This window comes from Oenanthe melanoleuca, chromosome 27, assembly GCF_029582105.1.
Source record: "Oenanthe melanoleuca isolate GR-GAL-2019-014 chromosome 27, OMel1.0, whole genome shotgun sequence".
Taxonomy (NCBI): domain Eukaryota; kingdom Metazoa; phylum Chordata; class Aves; order Passeriformes; family Muscicapidae; genus Oenanthe; species Oenanthe melanoleuca.
In genome coordinates this window covers 2163050-2177881 of record NC_079360.1, presented here as the reverse complement: position 1 = coordinate 2177881, position 14832 = coordinate 2163050, and the positions used below count along the sequence as shown (strand labels likewise).

The window sequence follows — 14832 nt, the reverse complement described above, 5'->3', positions numbered from 1 at the left end:
GGACAGACCACAAGTAGCTGGGATGTGCTCTGAGAATAGGATGGAGATGCTCTTCCTCGGAGAGTGGTTACTTGGAGGTAAGAATGTGGGATATCTTGGGAAAGTGTCAGAATGCAGAAGGGAAGAGTGGGATGAAGGAAGAGAGTCTGAAATGAACGGCTGGGGAGATGATTGAATGAATCGATGAATGACTAAAAAAATCGAGTCGGACAAGAGGGGATGTGGGAGAGAACGGGTTCATTGAGGAGGGGTCGGTTAAGGGCAGTGTGTGAAAGAGAAGCAAGGAGGGGCAGGAGTGCCAGAGACAAATGCAAAGCCGAGTGCTCATCCCAGGCAGACCCAGACACCCAGACTCAGCCTCGGCCACCTCAACCGCCACCCCCGCGCACCGAGCAGCAGCGCGGCCAGCGCCGCCAGCCCCGCGCCCCGACACCGCCGCATGGCGCCGCTCCGCCGGCCGAGCAGCGCTGTGCCCTCAGCCCCGGCTCTCTGCTGCGGCCCTGCCGCCTCCTCTGCCAATACTCCACTCCAGTTCTCTTCTTTTCTCTCCACCGCCCCCAGCTCCGCCCCAGAGCAGAGCCGTGCGCCGCCGCTGCTCGGAGAGTCCGGACAGAGAAAGGAGGCGAGAGCGGTGGGAGTGGGGCGAGCGTCGGGTCTCTGCACGTCGGGAGCGGCGGGGCCGGGGTGCATGGCAAGGAGTCGTGCTGGTGTCACGGAGCTCGGGACTGACAGTCCCTGTGTTTCTTTCACTCCCATAATCTTTTTCCTCACATCCCCCCTTTGCTGTCATGTGGGCATTCCTGATTCGTGCTTCAGGGTACTGGAAAGAAATCCCCTCACACAGGATACAGGAGGTGGGCATGAAGCCTCAGCATTTCTCCGTGTCTACGAAATCAAGCTGATGCAGCACAGGGGAGAGCAGCTGTGCACTGGGCTGGAGAGACCTGTCCGTGTGTCCATGTGTCCATGTGTCTGTGAGTCCGTGTGTCTGTGTATGAGTGGTCACAGTTATGCTGAGGTACTGTCAACTTTTCAAACAGTATTAAGCTAAGAAGTCCAAACTTGGGTGATACCATCCTTGTAGGGCCGGCAATTGATAGTAGGAGATCGTGATGTTCAGAGCAGATGGAAAAGGAGGGCCCAGGAAGCAGGGACTGCATTTCATCGCCTCTTCCCTGGACAAATCTCCAGCAGTCTGTTACATTAATCTTCAACTGCACTCAAGCTCCTTCAGAGTCTGGGAAAATGCTGCTCCGTGATGCTCAGGGCAGAGCACCAGAGACCATCTCTTTAGTAACACAAGAGGACACACACACACACAGGCATACACACGCTCCTGCACTTTGGGGTGAATTCATGCACAAATTTGTGCTCCCACGTGCATTCCTGTGGACCCTGCCTGAACACAAAAACACACACAAACCAGGAACAGAGCAAAGGACACAACCAGCCATGGACGCTGCTGAGGAGACCTGGGACCAGGAGCAGCAGGGCTGGAGCCTTTTGGGGAAGGACAAGGAGTCAGGCAATCCCATGGCATAGTTTGTGTACTCGCAGGCTGAACAGAGGGTAAGATGTCCAACGAGGCCCGAATAATTTCCTGAAGGCAGTTCTAACAGGGCAGGATTGAAACCAGCAGCCCAATGCTGACCGATCAGGATGGAAAAGCCGGTGAGCATCAGGGTGAGCTGTGGAGAGAAGAAGGGAAGGTGTATGCGTGTTTGGGAATAGATACATCCCGGGATGTGCTTTATTGAGTGCACATCTCTGGTCAGGAATGTTCCCGTAGATGTGCGTGCAAAGACTTGGGTGCAGGAGCAGGAATGGAGTGAGTGTGAGTGCTTGCACATCGATGGGGATGTGCCAGAAGGAGAAGTGTCAGTGCTTGTGTCTGCTTTGGAAAAGTTTTTGCACGCATCTCTTCAAAAATGGAGGGCTATGACTTACTATTTGGGTGTGTTTGTGAATGTGTGGACTCGTGTATGTGCAGTAGCTCTTTAATTACTTCTTCCTCTACTCTAAATACTGATTTATTCCAAGAAAGCTTCAGGAGAGCTCAGCGATGTGATGGAACTGAGAGCAGACTGAAGGAAAAATGTGGGCAAAAATGCACTGACTGTGCCAGCCTTTTCCTTGTCATTTCAGCAGGTCCCCTTCCTCAACGAGCAACCAGCCAACATCTCCTGAGCATTTCTTGGGCTGACAACACCCTCAACAAACCTTCCCCGACTCCCTTGGCCGTTAGTGAAATGCTTCTGACCATCAGAATTGTTTTGTAAACATTGCAGGGCAGCATCCCTGTGTTCGGGGGGTCTCTCATGGAAGGCCAGGCCCGTGTTCGCTCCCGGTCGGGGTCCCGCGGGTTCCAGGCTCGTCTCGGTGCCGGTCCCACCCAGCGGCGTCAGCCGGGAGCGGAGCGGCCCCTGCCGGCCCCGCCCGGCCCCGCCCGCGGCGGTTCGTGCCCGGCCGCAGCCCCGGCTCCTCTGCCCGTGGAACCCCAGCGCGCAGTAATACACGGCCGCGTCCCCGCGCCGGGGCCGCCCGAGCCACAGCGCGCTCCAACGCCCGTCCTCCGACACCCACAGCTTTCCTGCGATGGCCGAAACATCCTTGGACCTTCTAGCAGTAGATGCAAGGAATTCGAAGTTTTGTCCCGGGAGATGACGGTAGAAATGGGTGAAATCCACGGTCTGTTTTTTGGGATGTGAGCAGTTGATTCTTATGCTGGTGCCCTCGGTGGTCTCCAGGAATGGCTCCTGCTGCACCTGGGCTCTGCCTGAAGCCACTGCTGGGGACAGAATAAGGAAAAACCTGAAATCCGACATTGCTCTTGTGCACAGAACAAGGCTCGAAGAAACAATCAGGAACGTAGAGAGACGGAAAACAGTTACCAGAGGATTTCAAGACAGCAGGAACAGAAATATCTAGGAAACTATTGTGGAGAGAGAAACGCGTGAACGACAGGATGCTGAGGAGAGTCCCTTAAGAATGCGAGGAGATGGGAGAAAGCACGAAAAACAGAAAACTTAGAAGACATAAACGATCAGAAGCTGATTTCTTAAGCTGTAAAAAAGCAATGTTTTGCAGGGATGAGCAGAGAATATTATCCGGGGATTTCTGAGTGAGAACGACGAGGACAAGAGCGGGAGGAAGGAACGGGAGAAGAGCGCGATGGGAGAGGTGTGTGAAGCAGCCAGGCAGGAGGGCAGCCTGGAGGGACGTGCGGGATGAGCCCAGCCCCGGGCGCGGCCCCTTGGCCGCCACCCCCGCGCACCGAGCAGCAGCGCGGCCAGCGCCGCCAGCCCCGCGCCCCGACACCGCCGCATGGCGCCGCTCCGCCGGCCGAGCAGCGCTGTGCCCTCAGCCCCGGCTCTCTGCTGCGGCCCTGCCGCCTCCTCTGCCAATACTCCACTCCAGTTCTCTTCTTTTCTCTCCACCGCCCCCAGCTCCGCCCCAGGGCAGAGCCGTGCGCCGCCGCTGCTCGGCGAGTCCGGACAGAGAAAGGAGGCGAGAGCGGTGGGAGTGGGGCGAGCGTCGGGTCTGTGCGGGAGAGGCGTGGCCGGGGTGCATGGCAAGGAGTCGGGCTGGTGTCACGGAGCTCGGGACTGACAGTCCCTGTGTTTCTTTCACTCCCATAATCTGTTTCCTCACATCCCCCTTTGCTGTCGTGTGAGCACTCCTGATTCGTGCTTCAGGGCACTGGAAAGAAATCCCCTCACACAGGATACAGAAGGTGGGCATGAAGCCTCAGCATTTCTCCGTGTCCACGAAAGTAAGCTGATGCAGCACAGGGGAGAGCAGCTGTGCACTGGGCTGGAGAGACCTGTCCGTGTGTCCATGTGTCCATGTGTCTGTGAGTCCGTGTGTCTGTGTTTGTGTGAGTGCTCACAGTCATGCTGAGATACTGTAAACATTTCAAACAGAATTAGGCTAAGAAGTCCAAACTTGGGTGATACCATCCTTGTTGGGGCCGGCAATTGATAGTGGGAGATCGTGATGTTCAGAGCAGATGGAAAAGGAGGGCCCAGGAAGCAGGGACTGCATTTCAGCACCTCTTCCCTGCACAAATCTCCTGCAGTCTGTTACATTATTGTTCAACTGCACCCAAGGTCCTTCAGAGTCTGGGAAAATGCTGCTCTGTGATGCTCAGGGCAGAGCAGCAGAGAGCATCTCCAGTGTGATCAACGCATTTCACTTGTTCAGCAACACAACAGGACACACACACACACACACACACACACACACACACACACACAGACGCACAGGCACACACACACACGCTCCTGCACTTTGGGGTGAATTCATGCACAAATTTGTGCTCCCACGTGCATTCCTGTGTTCCCTGTTTGAACACAAAAACACACAAACCAGGAAGAGAGGAAAAGACACATCCAGCCATTGACGCTGCTGAGGAGACCTGGGACCAACAATAGCAGGGCTGGAGCCTTGTGAGGAAGGACAAGGAGTCAGGCAATCCCATGGCATAGTTTGTGTACTCGCAGGCTGAACAGAGGGTAAGATGTCCAACGAGGCCCGAATACTTTCCTGAAGGCAGTTCTAACAGGGCAGGATTGAAACCAGCAGCCCAGTGCTGACCCATCAGGATGGAAAAGCCGGTGAGCATCAGGGTGAGCTGTGGAGAGAAGAAGGCAAGGTGTATGCGTGTTTGGGAATAGATACATCCTGGGATGTGCTTTATTGAGTGCACATCTCTGGTCAGGAATGTTCCCGTAAATGTGCGTGCAAAGACTTGGGTGCAGGAGCAGGAATGGGAGTGAGTGTGAGTGTTTGCACATCGATGGGGATGTGCCAGAAGGAGAAGTGTCAGTGCTTGTGTCTGCTTTGGAAAAGTTTTTGCACACATCTCTTCAAAAATGGAGGGCTATGACTTACTCTTTGGGTGTGTTTGTGACAGTGTGGACTCGTGTATGTGCAGTAGCTCTTTAATTACTTCTTCCTCTACTCTAAATACTGATTTATTCCAAGAAAGCTTCAGGAGAGCTCAGCGATGTGATGGAACTGAGAGCAGACTGAAGGAAAAATGTGGGCAAAAATGCACTGACTGTGGCAGCCTTTTCCTTGTCATTTCAGCAGGTCCCCTTCCTCAACGAGCAACCAGCCAACATCTCCTGAGCATTTCTTGGGCTGATAACACGCTCAAAAAACCTTCCCCGACTCCCTTGGCCGTTGGAGAAATGCTTCTGACCATCAGAATTGTTTTGTAAACTCTGCAGGGCAGCATCCTTGAGCTCGGAGGGGTCTCTCATGGAAGGCCAGGCCCGTGTTCGCTCCCGGTCGGGGTCCCGCGGGTTCCAGGCTCGTCTCGGTGCCGGTCCCGCCCAGCGGCGTCTGCCGGGAGCGGAGCGGCCCCTGCCGGCCCCGCCCGGCCCCGCCCGCGGCGGTTCGTGCCCGGCCGCAGCCCCGGCTCCTCTGCCCGTGGCCCAGCGCGCAGTAATACACGGCCGCGTCCCCGCGCCGGGGCCGCCCGAGCCACAGCGCGCTCCAACGCCCGTCCTCCGACACCCACAGCTTTCCTGCGATGGCCGGAACATCCTTGGACCTTCTAGCAGTAGATGCAAGGAATTCGAAGTTTTGTCCCGGGAGATGACGGTAGAAATGGGTGAAATCCACGGTCTGTTTTTTGGGATGTGAGCAGTTGATTCTTATGCTGGTGCCCTCGGTGGTCTCCAGGAATGGCTCCTGCTGCACCTGGGCTCTGCCTGGAGCCACTGCCGGGGACAGAATAAGGAAAAACCTGAAATCCGACATTGCCCTTGTGCACAGAACAAGGCTCGAAGAAACAATCAGGAACGTAGAGAGACGGTAAACAGTTACCAGAGGATTTCAAGACAGCAGGAATAGCAATGTCTAGGAATCTATTGTGGAGAGAGAAACGCGTGAACGACAGGATGCTCAGGAGAGTCCCTTAAGAATGCGAGGAGATGGGAGAAAGCACGAAAAACAGAAAACTTAGAAGACATAAACGATCAGAAGCTGATTTCTTAAGCTGTAAAAAAGCAATGTTTTGCAGGGATGAGCAGAGAATATTATCCAGGGATTTCTGAGTGAGAACGACATGGACAAGAGCGGGAGGAAGGAACGGTGGAAGAGCGCAATGGGAGAGGTGTGTGAAGCCGCCAGGCAGGAGGGCAGCCTGGAGGGACGTGCGGGATGAGCCCAGCCCCGGGCGCGGCCCCTTGGCCGCCACCCCCGCGCACCGAGCAGCAGCGCGGCCAGCGCCGCCAGCCCCGCGCCCCGACACCGCCGCATGGCGCCGCTCCGCCGGCCGAGCAGCGCTGTGCCCTCAGCCCCGGCTCTCTGCTGCGGCCCTGCCGCCTCCTCTGCCACGCCAACAGCTCCGCCCCGGCCGGCCTCAGCCCCCGCCTCTCCCAGCAGCGGCACAGCGAGCGACACAAGGACGTTTGGCATGGCCGGGGACAGGAGACACCTGTGTCCCATCCCACACACCACACACGCTGCATCGCAATCGCATCCATCCACATGAGCCGGGCGGGAGCTTTGGAGGGGCAGGAAAGGGAGGGCTCGGGACACAGGGGCTGCATTTCAGCACCTCTTCCCTGCACACATCTGTAGCGAGCAGAGTTATTTCATACTCGTCATTTTGGTTTCCTTTCAAATCGGTTTATATCAAAAAATACCTTCCTGGAATTCCGTGACCGATGATACAGGTAATGATAGTGGCTCTAACAGGAACATTCTCATGCAGGTGTTCCACTCTTCCATGCTTTCGTATGAGAAGTGGAGGTTGCATTGGTTGTCACAGATTTTCCAGGTGAAAGGTTATCCTTCTACGGGCTCCTTTGAACATTGTGCCTTCTTAGGCTTCAGAGCAGAGAAAACATGGTAAGACATGTAGCAGGAGATGAGGATTCTTCTCAGCATTTGAGCTGAGACAAGAAACCTGCAACTATCCTTGCTGATCCCAGAGACACAGCACTGGCAGTCTCTCCTTTCCTGGGGCTTCTGTCTCCTTTCTCGTCATCTCTAACCCTTTGCCACTCACAAAGCAGAGTCTGAGCCAATTCATAGCCACAGCCGCTGATTCTTAAAGGCTCATCATTTAGAAATTAATGAGCTGTGAGCTGTCCCTTTCATTGCCTTATCATCTACTGCCACATTGGTATCATTGTGTGCTTTTCTTTCTCTTTTCCTTGTTCTTCCCTTTTAAACGAAAAAGGGAGTGGTGTGAGCCTTAGAGAAGCCGTCACTCTCACCTTTCACACGCCCTTAGTGTGGCCTCTGCTCAACTTGCTCATTGCAATGGGTTCTTGAAGATGCTGAAAGGCTCCTGTCCCTATGGGAAATGGAATGTCTCTAGAGCAATGTCAGGACAGAAATCTCTTGTGGAACTTATTGTTTCAAGTGTCGCCCTCCAACACTTTCAGCATTGCAATACCCTGGCATCTGCATTTCAGGATGCCTGAGAGCTTACTAAGGTGATGGATAAGGCACCAATGTGTATCCGGTGGAAGATGGATGTGACCGAGCCCTCTGCTGTTTTGAAAAGATTCTCTACTCCAACAGATTTAATGTTTTCTCTCCCAGATATTCTACTGTTTGAGGCAGATGCTGAACTCACATCCAAGGGTGTTTGGAAAAACCTGTGGATGAAGAAGAGAATGTAGAGTAATTGATTGCAGCCTCAGGTGGGATTCAAAGAACACCTTCCTTACACATGGCAGTGCGAGTGCAGAGGGAGCGAGGGCAGGGCGGGCCGTGTGTGGCGGCCGTGTCCCGCAGCAGGCAGGCTGGCAGCCGTGTGTCGGGGCCGTGGCGGGCTGTGCGGTGTCGCTGTGCCCCCGCGGGCTCGGGGCACACGAAGGAGCTGCGGAGCCGCCTGGGGCCCGGCGGGCGGAGCGGCAGCGCCCCCTGCTGGCCGCGGGCGGCGCTGTGCCCCCGGCCCCGCCCGGCCCCGCCCGCGGCGGTTCGTGCCCGGCCGCAGCCCCGGCTCCTCTGCCCGTGGCCCAGCGCGCAGTAATACACGGCCGCGTCCCCGCGCCGGGGCCGCCCGAGCCACAGCGCGCTCCAACGCCCGTCCTCCGACACCCACAGCTTTCCTGCGATGGCCGGAACATCCTTGGACCCTCTAGCAGCGAGTGCCAGGAATTCGGGGCTTTGGCCAGGGAGATGACGGTAGAAATGGATGTAATCTCCGCTCACTTTGCTGGGGTGTGAGCAGTTGACGTTGATGCTGGTGCCCTCGGTGGTCTCCAGGAATGGGTCCTGATGCACCTGGGCTCTGCCTGGAGCCACTGCCGGGGACAGAAGAAAGACAAGCATGAAATCCTACATTGCTGTGCGGCAGAGAACAAAGCTCGCAGAAACTGTCAGGAACGTACAGAGACGGGGAGGAAAACTGTTCCCAGAGGATTTCAAGATAAGCAGGAACAGAAGTGTCCATGATTATTTTGGGGAGAGATGAATGCGTGAACGACAGGACGCTCAGAAGAGTCACTTGAGAATGACAGGAGATGGGAGAAAGCACGAAAACCAGAAAACTTAGAAGAGATAAATGGTAAGAAGGTGATTTCGTAAATTATGAAAAGCAATGTTTTGCAGGGATGAGCAGACAATAGAATCCGGGGATTTCTGAGTGAGAACGACATGGAGAAGAGTGGGAGGAACAAACGGGGGAAGAGCGGGATGGGAGAGGTGTGTGAAGAAGGCAGGCAGGAGGGCAGCCTGGAGGGACGTGCGGGATGAGCCCAGCCCCGGGCGCGGCCCCTTGGCCGCCACCCCCGCGCACCGAGCAGCAGCGCGGCCAGCGCCGCCAGCCCCGCGCCCCGACACCGCCGCATGGCGCCGCTCCGCCGGCCGAGCAGCGCTGTGCCCTCAGCCCCGGCTCTCTGCTGCGGCCCTGCCGCCTCCTCTGCCACGCCAACAGCTCCGCCCCGGCCGGCCTCAGCCCCCGCCTCTCCCAGCAGCGGCACAGCGAGCGACACAAGGACGTTTGGCATGGCCGGGGACAGGAGACACCTGTGTCCCATCCCACACACCACACACGCTGCATCGCAAGCACATCCATCCATATCACGCTAGTGTAAGCTTTGAAGGGGCAGGAAAGTGAGGGCTCGGGACACAGGGGCTGCATTTCAGCGCCTCTTCCCTGCACACATCTGTAGCGAGCAGCTGCCGTCAGCACTCAGCTGCACTCGGGCTCCTGCTGAGCCTGGCAAGCTGCTGCTCTGTGCTATGCAGGGCCAGAGCAGTGCTCCGTGTCCCTGCCATAGTCAGGGAATTCCCTCCCGATAAGGGACACACAGGGACAGACACAGGCTTGTGCAGAGCAGTGTGGAGCCATGCAGATATGTGTGCTTGATGTGTGTCCATGCAAACTTGGCAGGAAGACAGAACCAGTCCTGGGCTCTGCTTGAGGATATTTGGGACCAAAGGCTGCAGGGCTGGATTGTGGAATAACAAGGTCCCAGATATGCATAGGGGATACTTTTCTTTAATTAGACACTTCACAATGCAGTAATCATTCCAAGTTTTCGAGAATATTTTCCCAAGGGAAGCGTCACAATTGACTTAGTGAAAACCATCAGACCATTGCACACACATGCGATGCAACTTCTGGTGAGCTCTGCGGTGACATCTGCGTCCCTTCCCCAACCTCAGATCTCCACAGACACCTCTCCTCCCTCCCCCGGGTTGTTGCACAGCCCAGGAAGCTCCCTGCACCAGGGTGTCTTGCACAGCACACAGGTACAAGGCACTGTCAGAGCCCTCCACTTCCTCCACCTTCAGCACACTGGATTCCCCCGTGATGTTCAGGTGCGTGGTGATACGGCCGCTGTGCCTGGGGCCAGTCCCTGATTGATAGGAGAGCAGCTGGGGGGCTTGGCCTTTCCGCAGCTGGTACCAGAGCAAGGCAGTAGAACCACTGGTCTGGTATTTGCAGGTGGTGTGGAAGGTGTGTCCCTGCTTCACTGTGACTTGTCCATCTTCCTGGATGACCGTGATCTGTCCCGAGGTGCCTGAAAGAAAGTCAATGTCAGCAGCTCCAGAAGGAAGGACTACAGACAGAAAAAAATAAAATCCTGATGGAGAAAGCTCTCTGTCCTGCAGGGAAGACCTGAGATTTTCAGAGAGGCAGGAGAGAATGATTTTGGGTAGGGTGTCAGGGCTCTCAGCACAGCAAATTCCTCGCAAGTGCTGGGCTCTGTCCCTGCTCCTAGTTTACTGCTCAGACAGTCTGCAAACAGTCTGAATTTTTTGTGCTCAATCAGGTTGAGGAGCCCACTGATGTTCAGGGAAAGGATTCATTCTTCTTCACCATCCCTGTCATCTTCGAGGGCTCATCGATCCCTGAGTACACACAGAGCTGAGACTGGAAAGAGGGAGCCCTGTTTGTGCTGCCAGCCCAAAGAACACTGGAAGCTGTGGCAGAGTTGTGTCACTCTGGAGGAAAAAAGGGACACCCTGTAAATGTCATTGAAATGGGAACTTGGAGGTGGCTGGAGCAGGTTTAGAAGGTCTGTGAATTGACATTAAAACAGGAGCAATATATCACTGCAGAGACAGCTGAGATCTCCTGAGGAGACAGCAGGAGGATGAAAAGGGAGAGGCAGAGGGAGATGAATTTAAGGCGAGAGAAATGATCCAGACTGGGTCTGAGGTTTCTCTTCTCTCCCTTCCCTTTTCCTTTAGAAATCGAAGACCTTAATTAAATACCTGCAAAACCACAAAGAGGAGCCGACTTTTCTCAGCCTTTCCCTGCTAATCACTGACATTACTCAACACGATCCTGAACGGGCTATCGAGGATTTCCTGGGGAAGGAATAAGAAGAAGTGTGCCTTGTGGAACAGACAGGACTTACCGAGGAGCTGTCCCAGGAAGACGGTGAGGATGAGATGTGCGAGGTGCATGGCGAGAGCAAGCTGCGTGTTTGCCGAGTGAGGAAGAGTCAGAAATCTCGTGGCAGCCCCGAGATAGCAGAGGTGCCGGAAACGCCTCTGTGCAGCGGGAGCAGCGGGAGCAGCAGCGGCAGCAGGCAGAGCAATGGCCTGTCCTTGGCGTGCCTGAACTGCTCGTGCTGCGTTTCTCGCTGCTCCAGCAGCAGCCCCCGTGGCTCCCTCAGGCAGCGGCATTGGGAGCATTCCGTGCCTCTGGGGCCTCAGCCATGGCAAGGGGCTGTTCCCGCTCAGCTCGCAGTGGAGTCCTCACCTCCGCAGCTGCACTGGCCAGCTCTGCTGCACACCCCGTGCTGGCCATTGGGGAGCTCAGGGGCTTCTTCCCTGCTGAGCTTTCTCACCTGTCTGGGGTCATTGCAATTTCCTCTGTAAGCAGGGAACTCCTCGGTCTCTGCCCCTTCTCCCCTGCCTGCTATGAACATCTCTCTCCCAGCTCCCTGACTCCTAGCCTTTATTTATTATCAGCTTCAGGGTTGTCATATACAGGTCATTTGGGTTTTCTATAAAAGGGATTTGTCAAAAAAAAAATTTTCTGAAATGATGTGAACAATGATGTAGGTAATTATAATGGGTGTAATAAGAACATTTTCATACAGATGTTGCACCACACTTTGGTTTAGAAGGAGGTTTCTAGAGAATTGGAGGTTTCTGAGCTTGTCACAAGTTTTCCATGTGAAAGCTTATCCTTCTAGTGACTCCTTCGACGATTGTGCCTCCTTAGCCTTCAGAGCATATGAAAGATGGTAAGACGTGTACCAGGAGATGCAGATTATTCTCAGCATTTGTCCTGAGACAAGAAACCTGCCACCATCCTTGCTGGTCCCAGAGACACAGCACTGGCAGTCTCTCCTTTCTTTGGGATTCCATGTCCCCTGGATTCATCTCTAACCCTTTGCCAGTGACAAAGCTCCGCCTAAGCCAATTCACAGCCACAGCCGCTGGTTCCTAAAGGCTCATCAATTAGAGGCTGATGAGCTCTGAGCTGCCCCTTTCATTCCCTTATCACCCTTATCACTGCCACATTGGTGTCATTGTGTGCTTTGGTCATCGCTTTCCCTTTTCCTTGTCCTTCCCTTTTAAAGGAAAGTGGACGTGATGTGAGCCTAGGAGAAGCAGACACTCTCGCCTTTCACATGCGCTTAGTGTGGCCTCTGCTGAACTTTGCAATGAGTTCTTGAAGATGCTGAAAGGGTCTTTCCCCCAGGGGAAATTTGGTCTCTAGAGCACGTGTCAGGACAGAAACCACTTGTGGAGTTCATTGTTTCAAGTGTCTGCTTCCAAAACTTTATGCATTGCCAAACCCTGGAAGCTGCATTTCAGGATGCCTGAGAACTTACTAACATGATGGACAAGGGACCAATGTGTGACTGAGCCCTCTGCTGTTTTGAAACACTTCTCTACTCCAACAGATTTTATGCTTTCCCTCCCAGATGTTCTAATAGTTCGGGCAGATGCTGGACTCACATCCAAGGGTGTTTGGAAAAACCTGTGGATGAAGAAGAGAATGTAGAGTAATTGATTGCAGCCTCAGGTGGGGTTCAAAGAACACCTTCCTTACACATGGCAGTGCGAGTGCAGAGGGAGCGAGGGCAGGGCGGGCCGTGTGTGGCGGCCGTGTCCCGCAGCAGGCAGGCTGGCAGCCGTGTGTCGGGGCCGTGGCGGGCTGTGCGGTGTCGCTGTGCCCCCGCGGGCTCGGGGCACACGAAGGAGCTGCGGAGCCGCCTGGGGCCCGGCGGGCGGAGCGGCAGCGCCCCCTGCTGGCCGCGGGCGGCGCTGTGCCCCCGGCCCCGCCCGGCCCCGCCCGCGGCGGTTCGTGCCCGGCCGCAGCCCCGGCTCCTCTGCCCGTGGCCCAGCGCGCAGTAATACACGGCCGCGTCCCCGCGCCGGGGCCACCCGAGCCACAGCGCGCTCCAACGCCCGTCCTCCGACACCGACAGCTTTCCTGCAATGTCCGGCAGCTCTCTGACCCCTTTGTGAGCGCTCACGAGGAATTCGAATCCTCCGCTCGGGATCTGACGGTACAATTGGATCCAATCGTTGGTCTGTATTTGGGAATGTGAGCAGCTGATGTTTATTCCAGTGCCCTCGGTGGTCTCCAGTGTCGGCTCCTGTCGTACTTGTGCTCTGGCCACGGCAACTGTACGGGAGAGAATACAATCAGTTTCTATGATCACCAAAATCCGTGCACGCAGAGATGGGAAAGGGCAGTGGAGGACAGACCACAGGTAGCTGGGATGTGCTCTGAGAATAGGATGGAGATCCTCTTTCTCGGAGAGTGATTACTTGGAGGTAAGAATGTGGGATATCTTGGGAAATTGTCAGAATGCAGAAGGGAAGAGTGGAATGAAGGAAGAGAGTCTGAAATGAACGGCTGGGGAGATGATTGAATGAATCGATGAATGACTAAAGAAATGGAGTCGGACAAGAGGGGATGTGGGAGAGAACGGATTCATTGAGGAGGGGTCGGTTAAGGGCAGTGTGTGAAAGAGAAGCAAGGAGGGGCAGGAGTGCCAGAGACAAATGCAAAGCCGAGTGCTCATCCCAGGCAGGCCAGGAAACTCAGACACAGCCACTGCCACCTCCACAGCCACCCCCGCGCACCGAGCAGCAGCGCGGCCAGCGCCGCCAGCCCCGCGCCCCGACACCGCCGCATGGCGCCGCTCCGCCGGCCGAGCAGCGCTGTGCCCTCAGCCCCGGCTCTCTGCTGCGGCCCTGCCACCTCCTCTGCCAATACTCCACTCCAGTTCTCTTCTTTTCTCTCCACCGCCCCCAGCTCCGCCCCAGGGCAGAGCCGTGCGCCGCCGCTGCTCGGAGAGTCCGGACAGAGAAAGGAGGCGAGAGCGGTGGGAGTGGGGCGAGCGTCGGGTCTCTGCGGGAGAGGCGGGGCCGGGGTGCATGGCAAGGAGTCGGGCTGGTGTCACGGAGCTCAAGACTGTCAGTCTGCGTGTTTCTTTCACTCCCATAATCTGTTCCCTCACGTTCCCCTTTGCTGTCATGTGAGCACTTCTGATTCGTCCTTCCGGGCACTGGAAAGAAATCCCCTCACACAGGATGCTGGAGGTGGTCATGAAGCCTCATCCTTTTTCCTTGTCCACGAAACCAAGCTGATGCAGCACAGGGGAGAGCAGCTGTGCACTTGGCTGGAGAAACCTGTCCGTGTGTCCTTGTGTCCGTGTGTTTCTGTTAGTGTGTTTGTGTTTGTGTGCCCGTGATTGTATGAGCACTCGCAGTCATGCTGAGTCATTGCCAACATTTCAAAAAGAATTAAGTTAAAAGTCCAAACTTGGGTGATACCATCCTTGTTGGGGCCGGCAATTGGTACTAGCAGAACATGATGTTCAGAGCAGCTGGAAAAAGAGGGCTCAAGAAGCTGGGGCTGTGTTGCAGTGCCCCTTCCCTGCACAAATCTCTTGAAAGCTGCTACATCATTGTTCAACTGCACTCAGGCTCCTTCTGAGTCTGGGAAAATGCTGCTCTGGAATGCTCGGGGCAGTTCAGCAGAGAGCATCTCCAGTGTGATCAATGCATTTCACTTGTTGAGCAACACGACAGGACAGACACAGACACACACACACTCCTGCACATCGGGGTGGATTCATGCACGAATTTCTGCTCCCACAAGGATTCCTGTGGTCCCTGCCTGAACACAAGCACATACAACTCAGAAACACAGGCAAGGACACAACCAGCCGTGGATACTGCTGAGGAGACCCGGGACCAACAGCAGCAGGGCTGGAGCCTTGTGGAGAAGGACAAGGAGTCAGACAGCCCGTGGCATAGTTTGTGTACTCGCAGGCTGATCAGAGGGTAAGATGTCCAACGAGGCCCGAATACTTTCCTGAAGGCAGTTTTAACAGGGCAGGATTGAAACCAGCAGCCCAATGCTGACCCATCAGG

General features: G+C 55.5%; 1 protein-coding gene and 2 gene segments (V, D, J or C); all 3 read right to left on the bottom strand.

Moving 5' to 3' along the window:
* Positions 1–7674: 7674 nt before the first annotated feature.
* On the bottom strand, positions 7675–8819 carry LOC130263919 (T cell receptor alpha variable 26-2-like). The segment is given in 3 exon segments: positions 7675–7858; positions 7979–8273; positions 8768–8819. Coding segments are annotated over 3 exon segments (531 nt in total).
* Positions 8820–9509: 690 nt separating this feature from the next.
* LOC130264139 (uncharacterized) lies at positions 9510–11306 on the bottom strand. The gene is made up of 2 exons (XM_056512157.1): positions 10842–11306; positions 9510–9998 (listed from the first exon to the last, which is right to left on the bottom strand). Exons 1-2 carry the CDS (start codon positions 11119–11121, stop codon positions 9550–9552), a joined length of 729 nt encoding a protein of 242 aa, XP_056368132.1. The 5' UTR covers positions 11122–11306; the 3' UTR covers positions 9510–9549.
* Positions 11307–12473: 1167 nt separating this feature from the next.
* Positions 12474–13588, bottom strand: LOC130263918 (T cell receptor alpha variable 4-like). The segment is given in 3 exon segments: positions 12474–12657; positions 12778–13072; positions 13537–13588. Coding segments are annotated over 3 exon segments (531 nt in total).
* Between the last annotated feature and the right edge of the window lie 1244 nt (positions 13589–14832).

Bases quoted from the DNA above. Each gene is read 5' to 3' on its own strand.
- LOC130264139 (XM_056512157.1), bottom strand. From the start codon at position 11,121: ATGCTCCCAATGCCGCTGCCTGAGGGAGCCACGGGGGCTGCTGCTGGA. The intron at 9,999-10,841 runs GTAAGTCCTGTC...ACTTTCTTTCAG, and splicing joins CTTCCTGGGACAGCTCCTCG to GCACCTCGGGACAGATCACG.